Raw genomic sequence first — 14,748 nt, forward strand, 5'->3', positions numbered from 1 at the left:
TTAAAGCTGCGCTCCGCCTGCAGCGGGCCGCTCTACAGGACACACCGCTGCGGCTCATGGAGGGTCCGGACGGCTCGGAGCGGCAGGAGGCGGCGGGCGGGTCCGGGGGCGTCCCGGCCTCATGTCTGGAGAAGCTGCGGGGGGTCGTTTCTGCCGAGTTCCGGGACGAGCTGGTCCAGGTCCTCAAACTGGCCGGTCCGGTGGTGAGTCCGCTGCTTTCAAACGTTCTGTCCAGGAAAGACACTCTCTTTTTGTCTCTCTCTCTTTTCTGTTGCTTTGTTTGTTTTGTATCAGTAAAAGTGTGACTGGGCGTCAGATTCCTGCAGGAGGAACCAGATGAAGGATGAATTCATCCTGAATGATGCAGATGTCACGGACATCAATCATCGATATAAATGATCATTTTGAGGACTGAATTCACTTTGCATTGAAATGATCATCAACTAATCAGACTATTGATTATGTATCTATGGCAGGAATATTCAACAAACTGGTTTATTCCATGATGCGTGACCATTTGAGCAGGTCATCTAGTTTTCCACTATTACTGGTAATTTAATGACACTTTTTAACCTTGACTGATACTTCATTGATATTTTTTAGCCTTTACTGTTATTACATAAACTGTACATGATAACCTCGCTCTCGCTCGCGCTTGCGCTCGCTCTCGCTCTCGCTCTCTCTCTCTCTCTCACACACACTGCTGTTGCTATTTGAACTTGTACTAGTGGCAGTATGGAGGGGAGACTAGTCTGCTGTCAAACACAGAATTTCATTCCAAATGTTCCAGTTTCATGAACTATTTAATCGGCTTGTTAAACTGAAAATAATGAATTTGATGGTTTTTGACAGTACTTAAGCAATAATTACAGTTGATATCTTTCTGGCCTCACTGACGGGTCGTTTGCAATTTCTTTGTCATGGTTGGTTGTTGTTGTTGTTGTTGTTTTGTCAGCATGGGTCATCAGAAAGTGTCCTGGTTCAAAGTGGTTAAGCAGATGAGTCAATGTTTAAATTTGAGTGTGACGTATCTAATGTCAGTAAGAGAATGAACACAGAGTGACGGTGACCAACCTGCAGCAGTTCGGTCGCCAATAAACTTCACCTTCATGTATTTGAAGGAACCTGTGCAGAAAAGTCAGCCAGCCATGGAGAGAAGAGACGAACGGAAGCAAAGCCGTTCCTCTGTGGTTTCCATGTTCTTCCAGAGGGCTCTAATGCTTGGGGTTATTGGTGATTGTTTACCGTGTGCACTGTGTTGCTTCTGCTTTTCACTTTTATATGTTTACAGTTTTCATGGTGAAACGAACGTCCAGATTGTTCTTGTTTCTTTAAGTCGATAAAATATGCATCACTTTTCTGATTGAAAACACATTTTGTTGCAGGATGAGACAACAGCTTTGTAAAAGCTTTCTGGGGATTAATAGATATTTTGACTACAAGCTGTGAATGATATATGTTAAGATTCCCACTCAGATCTAAATATTTATTCCTCTTCTTTACTACTTGATGTAATTCAGGCTCACATGCAGCAGCAAATACTTTGCGAACCCCTTAACATCAAACTCAGGTTTTTGGACTTCTAGAGAAAAAAACATGAATGGAAATGGAAAACATGCAAACTGCACACAGACGTGGAATTGAACCGTAACTTATTGAACCATCAGGTTCAGATGCTCCTTTCTTACTTTCACTTTATGTTGAGCTGCACGTAAATCTAACAACCCAGAGTTGCATGATAAAGGTAATGGCAATAAGTACATTTGTTCATGGAGATAACAGTGCCCTTTCTCTCGACCATGAATTACATAAGCTGTGACTGCAGTTCCTACCAGTACTTTTCAAAATATTAGCAGTTTGTTTTGAGGATTTTTTCCTTGGTTTTTTTTTTGTGGCAGTTTTCTTCCTTTTGGCCAAAGCACATGAAATATTCAGGCCTATCAATCACTTCAGTTTGTAATCAGTCACACAGTTATTATTGGAGTTCATTGTAGTTTTCTTTCCCTCTATTTTGTATTTTCATTTGCAGAATCTGATCATTTCTAATGATGTGCCGTGCAGCCCTGTAACAAAGCCTTTGTGATAATGAAGACTGTGCTGTCTCAGGTTTTTGTACAATCACATTTATGTAAATGTGATGTTTTTGACGAGTTGGTTATTAAAAGATGACTACAGTGGTTCTACTTCACTATAAAACTTCTGAACCTAACCTTGTTCACTCTAACTGTGTCCGAGGGACTTCTCTCAGTAAATTAGTTTGTTTGGTAACTGGGTTGTCAGTGGGAGTAAATGTTTGTCAGCTTTTGTCGGTTAGTCCTGTATTTCATTTGTATTAATATTAATTCAAGTCTAAATGGGTGGGATTTGCGTACCGGAGTTTCTCCGACTTTAACTTGGATAAAGCAGGTACAGAAGTTTTCAATGGAAGCTGCTCTCTGTTTCAAAGCTTCATCTCTAGTGTTGAGGAACACTGTTGTTCTCTCGCACCTGCAGCATTCAAAGAGGCCAGAACGGCAGGTCCGGCAGATTTTTAAAGTTATAAATTAACGAATGCGTTTTGGGAATCCAGACCGGATACTCAAGCCCACGGGCCGTAGTCAAAGCAAATGTGTTTCTGTCAGAACGATTGGAACTGGAATGTGGATGTTTGACACCTGCATTGAACCACTGGCGCAGTTAATCAGAGACGACCATGATGTCAGTGATTCACAGTGACTAGAGCACAAACTTCACTAAACTCTCCCTATACGCAGACGACGTTCTTCAGTACCTCACTAAACAATCCCTGAAGAGAGAGAGTGTGTGTGCATGCGTGTGTGTCCAGATGGAAATGATGGCGGCCCAGTAGGAAAAAGTTGGTCCGGAGGTTACACCTGAAGGGTTGCTGGTTCAAATCTTTGTCTCATCCACACCTACACCGGCTTACATGTCTTTATGTTTGGAGATTATTTTTTCTCTTTCACTTTCCTCTAATTTACACAAACTCTATTAGTGGTAGGGGAAAAACCTTCTCTTTCAGAAATGAGGTAGTTCATTGGCTCTATTTGTCATTTTCATGTTTTCTTTCATCCTTTTGTCTGCTTTTCCTCACTTCTATTGCCATCTGTATTTTGTGTAGCTTTGCCAACTTGTCTGTGGATGGTGTCGGAGAAAAACAAAGAAAACCGCAGGTCTTTTTGCTGTGAGGTGACGGTGCAAACCACTGCATCGTTGTGTTCAAACCCAGTGTGAAAAGCTCAGTGAGCTCTGTGTGTGCGTGTCTGTATGAGTAACAGCAGGACTTTCTGTGTTGCAGTGCCTTTCCCAGTTGATGACCTTCTTCATCAGCTTCATCAGCACCGTGTTCTGTGGCCACCTGGGAAAAACCGAGCTGGCGGCCGTAGCTTTAGCCGTCGCGGTGAGGATTCTTGTTTGTTCGTGTCCCAGCATGTCCCCCCCCCCCCCCCCCCCCCCACACACACACACACACACCCTCCACCCCCACCTGTCGTTCCCATGTGTTTCATGCTTCTCTTTCCTTTACTTGCAGGCGGTCAACGTCACTGGTGTTTCCATTGGCATGGGTTTGTCGTCGACTTGCGATACGCTTATTTCTCAGGTACGTCCTCGTCGGCGGGGGGTCTCTGCACTGTGTTTGTCCAACCGAGGCCAACGGGAGACCCCGCGGCTCCGTTCCCAGCTCGTCCTGGGGTCTGCTTGTGGAGCTCTTGTGTGGAGCTGTTTTTCTTTGGTCATACCTCGTGCTGGTTGCCGGTTTGAGTTTCTGTCGACCGGTTCTGTGCAGACCTATGGGAGCGGTAACCTGAAGCAAGTGGGTGTGATCCTCCAGAGGGGGATCCTGGTTCTGCTGCTGGCCTGTTTCCCCTGCTGGGCCATCCTCATTAACACAGAGCCCCTCCTGATACTCTTCCGACAGAGTCCGGAAGTTGCCAGGTCAGTTAGTTTCTCCATCCGTGTTAAAGTTTTTTAGAGTGAGTTCAGGAGTGTGAGTCTCCCAAACTTCCGGGGTGTCTCACCGTCTGAAACAACAGGCACCAGCAGGGTCACCAGATCGCTGCAGGGACAAGCAACAACAAATTCATCTATTGATACTCTGCAAACATGCAGATTTATGTCTAAATTCATTAACAATAAATACATTTTAAAGCTTCGTTTTTTGCCTTTAGTTTCAGAAAAGTTTTCCATTTACACTGCAACGTTTTGAAAACGATGGTGTTGCCATGTTGGGCCATGAGTTGGTGCTGTTCTTTGTTTTTGTGATGAAACTGCAAGCACTTCGAGAACAATACGCTATAACACTTAAAAATGGGGTGTCACAATCTTAATGGCCACATGGTTCTAGATCATTAAGGGAAACTCATTATCTTCAGTACACACACTCGTGTTTGAAGTAGTTTAGATTCTGTTCACATCAGATTGATTCACTCATCCTCATTTGGGACTTTATGTTGGATGAGTTGGATGAGTCTGTTTCATGTAGAATTTTCTATAAACTTTGAGATTGAAGCTGAATCTCGTCCTGCTTCCAGACTCGCCCAGCTCTACGTGGAGATATTCACGCCTGCTCTGCCCGTGAGTCTCACACGTTTTCACTAAGCTGACTTTTATCGTCTTTCACTGGTTTCATCCTAGGACTCCTCAAGCACCATTTTAATAAACTACACCTGGAATACAAGGACTCATCCCACAAATGCATGTCCATTCCAGATGTGGCACCATTCAAAAAGGAAATAATCAGTAGTATCCGATTGTTTATTGGAAGAAGAACACTCAGATCCACCAAATCTCCTTGCTTTTTGTGCATGAGTTAAACATTCAGCATGATGTATTTCATTAGGTTTAGACCTACTTTTAGTTCTCATTAGCACTGATTTGACATTTTTGGTGCCATGATGGCGCGGAGCTAACGGTTAGCATGATGCTAACTGCTCTGAGCTGAACTCCATCATTAACTTCATGTTTTTGGTCTTTGTCTTCAGGCTACGTTCATGTTCCACCTGCAGGGGCGCTACCTTCAGAATCAGGTGCAATTTCCCATCACACACATTTAAAAATAAAAATAAAATTCATTGGAGGAAATCTGTCCACCATTCTGTCCATTATTCTGTCCATTATTCTCTCCATGTGGTGTTTTGCAGGGCATTATCTGGCCTCAGCTGATTACTGGAGCCATTGCCAATGTGATTAATGCGGTCACCAACTACATTCTCCTCTACATTCTGGACATGGGTGTTGCGTAAGTATCTTTTACTACATGACTACTTTCTTTTCTGCACCACAATAAATATTCAAATAATCAATATTTCTGAAATGACCAGAAAAAATGACTGTGGTTTCCAGACTTTACACAGGTGCTGTTTAAGGTGTGTAACCTCCCAATGAAAAACCAACGACAAGACCAATATAATGATCAGATTAAAAAAAGAAAATCTAATTACATTTCTATTTATGATTACAAAGTTGAATAGCAAACTATTTCTGAATTTATTTAATTGGCCCTTCTGCTGTTCCTTCAGGACCCACCAGGGGGCCTCGGCCCACGGTTTGGGGAATCACTGTGTTAGACTCTATGGCCTCGTTTACATGACAACGTTTCAAGTGAAAATGTATCACCTTTGTGTTTTCGTTTCCGAAAAGCTCTGCGTTCACATGGCAACATTATGAAAACGATGTCCGTTTACACGGAAATGGCAGAAACACTGAGAACAATGTAGTTAGCATGCCAGGCCAGTAGTTGGTGCTGTTGTTTGTTTTTGTAGTGAAACCACACACACGTGCAACAGAGAACAATCATCTCTAAACATTAACAAAGGGAGAATACGGACATTCGAGTGGACAGACGACCAAGTTGGATTGTTATTACAGTGACTGTCAAAATAAAACTACCAAGTCGAGGAGAATATGGACTGGGAGTCATGACACTCATTTTATCTCGCAGTGGATCTGCGCTCGCCAACACTTTGTCCCAGTTTCTGCTGGCGGCCATCTTGTTCATCTACATCGTCTGCAGGGGCCTGCACAAGAAGACATGGGGCGGTGAGTCCACCGACCAGCAGCACCGCTTCTCTTCACTTTTATAAGAATCAGAACACATCATTCAGCGTCAGTGGCGGCTGGTGATAAATTTCTTAGGTGGGGCTCTTCATTATTACCCCCCCCGAAACATTTAAACGGCTATTGAACAGAGAGCACTTATTAAGACTCTTTTATTCACATACTTGTAAAAAAAATAGAAGCAGAAGCTTCATTTGTCCCTTTTAGAAAGTGAATGTGTTTTGATGCTGGTTTACTGGAAATGACAGTCTGAGTTTTGGGAAAACAAAAGGTAGACCAGGTATATTTACAAACAACACATCAATTCCTCTCTCTTGAAAAAAAACCTCAAAAAAATAACTATACTGGAGAAAGTTGAACTTGTCCTGCAACTTTTCAGCCACATTTCTTCTTTCAAACCGGTAAATTAGAAGAGATGTGACCGAGTTAATAATCAGAGACTCACCGCTTGTTGTCTTCATCTCAACATCTCATAGAAACACGCCAGAACAAACCAGAATGGACTTTAAGCCAATCACTGAACAGGTCTGGCCAGGGGCCATTTAAAAAGTCCCCAAGTCTCGGACACGAAATGAGCCGATTGGTTTAATTTTCTCAGTTGCTGGTGGGGGGGGGGGTCAATTAAAAAAATGTTTTACTTGATTTTGAAGACTTTTGCATATTTAAAGTAGTTTTTGTATGTAAAATTGCTTATCAGATTATATACTTCATAAAAGATGAACATGTTTCAAAGGGAAAAAGTACTCGAACTGAGCTCAGAGCCGTCATTTCACCTCGTCGCCATTCTCTTGTTTGTCACCAACAGTTGGAATTTTAACAAATTTCTGTGTAATCTTTAAAACGATCATTCACTCTTTAATTACGAAATGCAGCGTGGTGTCGAGGAGAGGTCAGAGGAGTGACTTGGCAACAAATCCACACGCGAAACAAAAAGAGAACCCCTTGAATGCACTTTTTTGCCATATTAAACTAAAAATGTACTCTAAGTCACTAGTACTGACAAAAAGGCTTCGCAAAGGTTTATTTAGTGGAACAATGTAGAAAAACTTCAAGGTTAAAATCATGAAAAAACTGGGTGATCCTGTCTGTACTTTTCCACAGACTTCTTGGTATTAGAATAGGTTCCAATGTTAATTAAGATTTGAGAGTTACAATAGTAAAAGTTTTGAAACGTCTTGTTTTAAAACCTTTATCCCCAACGAGTGACTCCAAATTAGTCACTTCCGTTATTGAGAAGTATATTTTCTTAAAGATAACAAGTTTTTTTTTCTGCATCTGTATAACAAGTTCTGCTTAAAAGATGACTGATGTTGCATTAGTGCGTTTGGTTGTCTTCCTGAGCTCTAATCTGTCTAAACGTGGCTGCAGGCTGGTCCCTGGACTGCCTGCAGGAGTGGGGCACCTTCGTCAAGCTGGCGCTGCCCAGCATGTTGATGCTCTGTCTGGAGTGGTGGGTCTTCGAGGCGGGCGGCTTCCTGGCGGGCCTGATCAGCGAGGTGGAGCTGGGCGCTCAGTCCGTCATGTACCAGATGGCCCTCGTAGCCTTCATGGTGACCGACTCCTCCGGACACGTTGACGGGTGAACGTTCGGTTTCAGACGTGTGGCTTCTCCCTGCAGGCGCCGCTGGGAATCGCCACCGCCGCCAGCGTGCGCGTCGGCAGCGCGCTCGGCGCCGGGAACATAGTGCAGGCCAAGTTATCCTGCAAGACCTCTGTCAGCTGTTCAAGTGAGAGCCAGGACACACACACACACACACACACACACACACACGACAGAGGACATTTATGGTATATTAAAGTCTATATAGTCAGTCTTTATTGTTTCACACACCTTTTAACAACAGGAATCATTTCTCAAAGCAGTTAATTTAACCCTTTACTGGCCCGGGCCTGTTGAAATATGACATTAGGCCCAATAATACTCTTAAATCAACTCTTCTTTGCATCTTTTGTGGTTTTCTTTTCGCCTCAGTCGTGGTCGTGGTGTGCACCGGCACCACAATGGTTCTGTTGAAAGACGTCATCGGCTACATTTTCACCTCCGACCAGTAAGTAAAAATGCAGTAATTCACCAGTTTTTCTTCCATTCCTGCAGTAGATACTGACTCAGGTTCACATTGTTGCACATTAACTGTAAAGAAAATGCATTAGTTTGTTTCACTAACAAGGAAACAAATCAAATGAATGGTTTCAGATTATGTGTGCTCGTTTTCATGAAACAAACTCTTGAATGTTCTGATTTTGTTGGATATCTCCGTAAGAGTCATTAAAGCACTTTGAGTTATATTTAAATTCACTCGAGTCTTTCTGTCTCTAAGGCCCCGTTTACACGACAACGTTTCATGTGACAACCCCTAATCCGTTAAAAAAGGAGTGTGTTTACACTGCAGCCACAAACACAGAGACGATGAGTTAGTGTGCCGGCCACTGGAGGGCGCTGTTGCTTGATTTTGTAATGAAACTACACAGATGTGTGCAGAGAACAAAACACTATAAATGTGAAGAAAATGGAGAGAACCTGACATCCGCATGGACTGATGACACATCAGATGCTATCAGGGAGAGTCTCAACTATTAAACTACTGATATGGACGATAAAACTAGAATATGGACCGCGAGTCGTACCACTACGGCCGCCATGTTTGTTTACAACTGGATGAGCAGGAGGGAGGGGAAGAGATGTGCAGTAACAGGCTCTGCAGCCTCCATCAGTCTCTACAGGAGGGATTAGCGGATTAAAAACTTTGCGGACACAGTGCATCCGCACACTGGTGTCGTGTAAACGGACCCCCCAAAAGTAAAGAAAGTTTTGCAGATACACTCGTATCCGTTGTCGTGTAAACGGGGCCTTAATCTGATCGAAACACACTAACGGGTGAACGGGACAAACGTCCTGCTCAAACAATCAGTCCGTGAAATATCGTTTCCTGCAGCTTTCTCCACTTTTTAATTCCTTTTATTCATGAACTCTTTTGAATTTTTGGCTTTTTCACTCATTGTCTGTTTTAATTGGACCTTTTTTCACGTGTTTGTGACGCGTGTGTCCATCCAGTTGCCCAGTTATATCAGATTTAATGTCACCTTGAATTGGATGAATTTGTAAGAATCTGGATGAGTTAAGATGTGATAACAGTCCACTTTAATGTCTCTTTCTTCTTTAATTCGTTTAATAATCAAAGTGACAGCGAACAGAAGTGTTAGCCAGCTCTGCATGATCTCATTGTACATGTGTGTCGTTTTAATCATCTCTGACTGATATTAGATTCACTGAATCTCCATCTGCCTGTTTTGTTGTTGTTTTTTTAGAGAGATTATAGACAGAGTTTCTGAAGTCATGATTGTGTTTGCTTTCATGCATCTTTTTGACGGGATTGGGGTAAGAAAGCCTTTTCCTCAAGCTCTTTGAATTCCACACCGATGCTGAGTGACGTCAGGAGTGACCTTCCCTGTGTCGGATGTTTCCAGGGCGTCCTCGGTGGCGTCGTCCGGGGAGCAGGAAAACAGAAGATCGGCGCTCTGTGTAGCTTCGTGGGATACTACTTCATCGGCGTGCCCATCGGGCTGTCGCTGATGTTTCCAGCCGGCATGGGGATTTTAGGTACAGTGGGATGACGAAATGCTGCAGAATGTCAGAAAGGAACCTGAGGCCTCGTCCACATGAGGACATTTTAACTGTAAATGCATCGTTTCAGCCTTTACATTTCAGAAAAGTTTCAGGTATACAGGACAACGTTCTGAAAACGATATCTGTTTACACGGAAACGGCAGAAACACTGAACACGATGTATTTTTCTTCTTGGGCCACTAGTGGGTGCTGTTGTTTTTTGTAATGAAACCACCCACACATGCAGCAGAGGACAAAACGCACATTATTGAGCAGCTACTACATTTTGGGCTTTACAAAATTTTTGTTATAGCATTTTTATTAAATTATCAACCAGTTATTACATTTTGGGTTTTATTACATTATATTTTACAATATTTTGAGTTATTACATTTTGGGTCCTTCTCCTGTTCCTTCAGGACCCACCAGGGGGCCTCGGTCTACAGTTTGGGGAATCACTGCTAGACTCTACGGCCTCGTTTACACGACAACATTTCAAGTGAAAACGCATCACTTTTGTGTTTTTGTTTCAGAAAAGCTTTCCCATTCACATGGCAACATTATGAAAATGATGTCCGTTTACATGGAAATGGCAGAAACACTGAAAACAATGTAGTTAGCATGCCAGGCCACTAGTTGATGCTGTTGGTTTGTTGTTGTAATGAAACCACACACACACATGCAGCAGAGAACAATCCTCTCTAAACAATAACAATGTGAGAACACAGACATTCTAGTGGACAGACGACCGATTTGGATTGTTATTACAGTGACTGTCAAAATAAAACTACCAAGTCCCGGGAGAACATGGACTGGGAGTCATGACACTCTGGAGGAAACTTTGTTCTGATTGGCCAGCTACTGAGCATGCGCACAACCTTCTCTGCTAGTAAATAAGTTACTACGACTGTGGTGCGCATGTGCGGTAGCAGCCCTTCCGCCTTTTCCATGGAGCCAGAGCTCCGTTGTCGTCTAAACAGACACACAAAACACAATGAAAGTTTTGAGTTTCCACCTGGACGTGTTTTCTCTCCTCAGGTCTGTGGACGGGACTCACGATCTGCGTACTGTCGCAGGCATCCTTCTTCTTTGCTTATTTTTATAGACTTGATTGGAGCGTGGCGAGTACAGAGGTGGGTACGCACAGCAGTTGACCAAGCTGGTTCACTGGATGAGACGATGCTCTTATTGAACCTTTTGTCCCCGATCAGGCTCGGCAGAGAGCAGGAGTCCAGGTCAGTGATGGGAACGAGATGCTTGAGAAGGAGAATCCAGGTGAGCGTGACGGGACTCAAAGAGCTCTTTAAACAAGCCAGAGCTGTGTGTTAATTCTTATTGGAAAGGAGACAATCAGCAACTTTCAGATTAGTGTCGGCATCCAAAGATCAAACAGGAAGAGACGTGATGAGAAAGGTATAAGACCACGATCAGCTACATCAGCACCACCTCCTGCCCAAGGCCCCAGTCACATGTTTTAAAGCTAAAAGGGTCAATTTTCCTCGAGTTGTGGCTGTTTGGAAGTCACAGGTCCCGTAGTGTACTGTTTCCCAAACGCACCAGTCTGTTTCTAAACAGGAAAAAGACCTGAAATACTCAGTCGTACTGAAGGTCGCGGTAGATAGTTTTATCTACTCGCACATGTACGGACAGAATGTTTGTGGGGAAATTTACTACACCATCATAAGACACATCTCTAGTTATATGTACCAGATGTTGAGTGGACCAACAACATTGAAGCTCCCATAAAGAAATGCTGTCTCTTGTAAACAAACCATCATAAAGGGTTCATGTACAGTATTAGTCCCCAACAAGCCTCCACCCATCACAGTGTGGACTCCGTCCTAAAGGCAAGCTGTCGCTCTGGCTTCAGTGTTTTAGCAGCAGTTCCTTCAATTCCTGAAAGTTGCTGAGGCGCCATTTCCTCGAGTTGGACTTCTTTGTTCAGATTATAATTTATTAAGATTTTGGGTGTTTGGAGGCAAATTCTGCCGGTCTAAATGTCTCCGGTGATTAAGTTGCCAGTGTTGTACAAACTATTGTTCACCTCCTCTTAAATCGTAGTTTATAGTCTTTAGAGAATATCCAAACCGCAAACTTTGCTTGCGCTCTTTTGCGTATCTGCGTGTGATGCAAGGCATCGCGTTATCCTCACCGCGTTGTACGGTGAGGGGGAAAAAGAAATGCTGACACATTTAAGACGAGGAAGCTGCAGTTGGTACCGATGAGCGGGATTCCTGAGACGAAGGGGGGAAGCACCATTTTAAACGTTGTCTTTTAAAACTCCTTAGGATCAAAAAAGATGGAGGTCAGCGCCACCGCGGCCAGTGGTCAGAATTCTCCAGAAGCTACCGAAGAGAACCACATCTACCGGGAAGTGCCGGCTTCAGCGCCGGCCGCCGCCGCCGCCACCACGGTGGGAGACGTGCTGTCGGTGAAGCAGCTGGTCGTACGGCGCTGCCTGGCGTTGCTCTTCGTGGTCATCATTCTCGCGATCGGAATCCTCACGTTAACCTTGACAAAGCCGCTGAAACCTTAATTAGACAAGGCGGTTAGCGTTCGGCACAGAAACTCAGCGAAACTTGTGTTTTTGTTTGTGTTTTTTTTTTTTTTTTATATTTCCTTGTTCTAACCAACACATTCCTGTTTAAATGGTGCCAGAGTCATTTGTGAGCCTCTGCTCTTGTTCAGGAGAAAAGAGAGCCGCTCCTCTCGTCCTGCAATGGAACAGAAAATCGTGCAAGTCGACCGGGCACTCGGTGGAGCGCAGACCTTCGCCAACGCCACCTTGCAATGTTAAAATGTTTGGTTGAATGATGATGTTCTGTTGGTGCCTATTCTTTTCTGTTACTTGAATGCACCATTAGAGCGAGTTGGCCTGTGATTGGCTGAGAGTGGAGAAAGGGGTGGGGAATGACGTTAGCAGTGTGCTAGCAGACGGCTAACGGCAGCAGCAGCCCTCCAGTGTGTCTCCATGGCAACAGACACTGATCTCCTTTGATCTCCTCAATGAGGGGCCTCTCATGGGACTTTGTACGGGACATTTTTTCAGTTTTTTTCGGGTTTATTTGAACATAGTTCGCCATTAATGTCCCGAAATCCAATGGATTGGTCCGTAGAGGATGACAAATCATCACTGAAGATTTCATGCAATTTGGGTTAATAGTTTTTGCGAAAAGTTGGTAAACATATATACAAACCAATAAATAAAAAAATAAATACGCGCACACAAAAACATGACCTTCCCCCAACTTTCGCTGGCGAAGGTAAAAAAATAACAAAATATACACAATAGCAACTACAAAGGTTTATATTTGCGTTGATGTCGAAGAAGTTTGTGAATTGCAGAGTGTGTTTGAATCGATGAACGTGTGACTTTAGTCTCTGAATGGTGGAGTGGTAGAAGGTCGTTCTTCCTGCGCTCCACCAGGAAGCCTCGTCTCTGCCGAGTCTTCTGTGTGACGGCGGGGAAGCTGTTTCTCCGGGAGAGATCAGTTTCCTCCCGGCGGTCTCGCCACGTCCACTGGACTGTCGTGTGTTTGGTGAATGTCGCCTGAAAGAGATTCCAGTAAGCAATTGGTGCCAGCGCTCGCACCAAACTAAAGTATGAAACATAGAAAAGATCAGCGTCTTTCACCGAGGGTCGTTCCAATCAAGTGTGGCACCATTCAAAAAGGGAATTCATCTTTTTAAAAAGTAACATTTATTATCAAGAATTATCATTGTAACTACGTAATCTACCAGAAGCTTTTGTGTTGTTTTATTTTTGGGTGACTTGTTGCTGTATTTTTGACGGTAAATGTTTTCTGCTGCTCTCGAAAACTTAAAACTTGAATTGTCAAGGTTGCAGACGCCTGTTGTAGAGAACTTGGTCTCCGTCCCATCAAGAGTCATTAAGGGTCTGAACGGAGCAGATCTACACCATGTTTGGTTTTCCAGCCCATCAAACAGTTTTCATCCACAGACCTTCCTTCAGTAGCTGGAGAGGTGACAGAAAAGGGGTTTTTAGGAAGTTTTAGTGTACATGTTTAAATGTTTACATTCTGTACATTCTGGTTTCACTAACTAGGAATTGATTGCCTTTTTATTAGCTGCTGGAATCCACTGTTGTACAATACAGGGTCCACAAAGAAACATCAACCCCTGTAAGATTGTATTTATACAAAGATCTTCCATCACAGGTTTGTTTAATGTGACCAAAGCGGGATATTCCAAGATTTTAGGTTCAGATCGGGGCTGAAGAGTTTTGCTTACCCGTGTTCGATCTGACTGGCACACGCAACATCAGACATACCAAAAAGAGTCTCGGTCAGCCTTTAAATTTAATAAAACATTGTGAATTGTAATAGTTGTCCTTTTTATTCCTTTTACACATACCTAGTCTCATGTATCACTTCCATTCTTACACTTGGGTTCACGTTAACTCCACTGTTGGTGCTATGAGCTGTTCATCTTTGGTTCGTGTTCAGTTTTCCACACTTTAATGTGAACTGAAGCGTCTCAGCTGCAGTATTTTATCATTTAAACTGCTGTCACGCTTGTATTTCGGCTTAATTTCACCAAGAGGTTCCACCTGTGATGATAAAATTCAGTGTCATCTGTGTAAAGGTGCTTTTATTTTTTTAATCTCTAACATACTTTTAGAAAAGGACATTTATAAAGCAAAACTGAAAATTATTCTGACGGGATCGCTACATACAATATATGCACAAGTAAAGAGTATACACCAATAATTTTTTTCCCCGATATTTTGTGGGCGGAGCCTCGTTTGGCTGCCAAAACCAACCAGACCATTGAGGTACGCACTCCACCAGATCGCTGGGGAGTTTTTATTAATTCCTGTAATTCTCCACATGAGTTGCTCGATTTCAAGTGAAAACGCAAAACTTTGGGATCATTTTGATTGTATGTTCACATGACAACGGCTCTCGGAGCCACTGAAAACCAGACTTTTTGAAAACGGCTCCCAAGGTGGACATTTTTTAAACTGTTCGTTCTCTCGTGTTGACGGTGAAATGACACTTTGTGGAAACGCTCGGGCTCCGGCCCGAGTAGAAGATGGAAGCGCTGCAACTGGTCCCGGTCCTGGTAAC

The 14,748-nt window shown here is 43.3% G+C and overlaps 1 protein-coding gene across 1 annotated transcript; it reads left to right on the forward strand.

Moving 5' to 3' along the window:
- Positions 1–35: 35 nt before the first annotated feature.
- On the forward strand, positions 36–13,999 carry LOC308110452 (multidrug and toxin extrusion protein 1-like). Its single transcript, XM_080464741.1, has 16 exons — positions 36–203; positions 3,296–3,397; positions 3,530–3,598; positions 3,785–3,933; positions 4,530–4,572; positions 4,980–5,024; positions 5,139–5,236; positions 5,939–6,036; positions 7,423–7,604; positions 7,673–7,781; positions 8,027–8,102; positions 9,361–9,430; positions 9,520–9,652; positions 10,697–10,791; positions 10,870–10,933; positions 11,947–13,999. The coding sequence occupies exons 1-16, from the start codon at positions 57–59 to the stop codon at positions 12,192–12,194; spliced, it is 1,728 nt and encodes a 575-aa protein (XP_080320867.1). The 5' UTR covers positions 36–56; the 3' UTR covers positions 12,195–13,999.
- The last annotated feature ends 749 nt before the right edge of the window (positions 14,000–14,748 follow it).

The sequence above is a fragment of the Lipophrys pholis genome (genome assembly GCF_963383615.2).
Source record: "Lipophrys pholis genome assembly, chromosome: 5".
NCBI lineage: Eukaryota > Metazoa > Chordata > Actinopteri > Blenniiformes > Blenniidae > Lipophrys > Lipophrys pholis.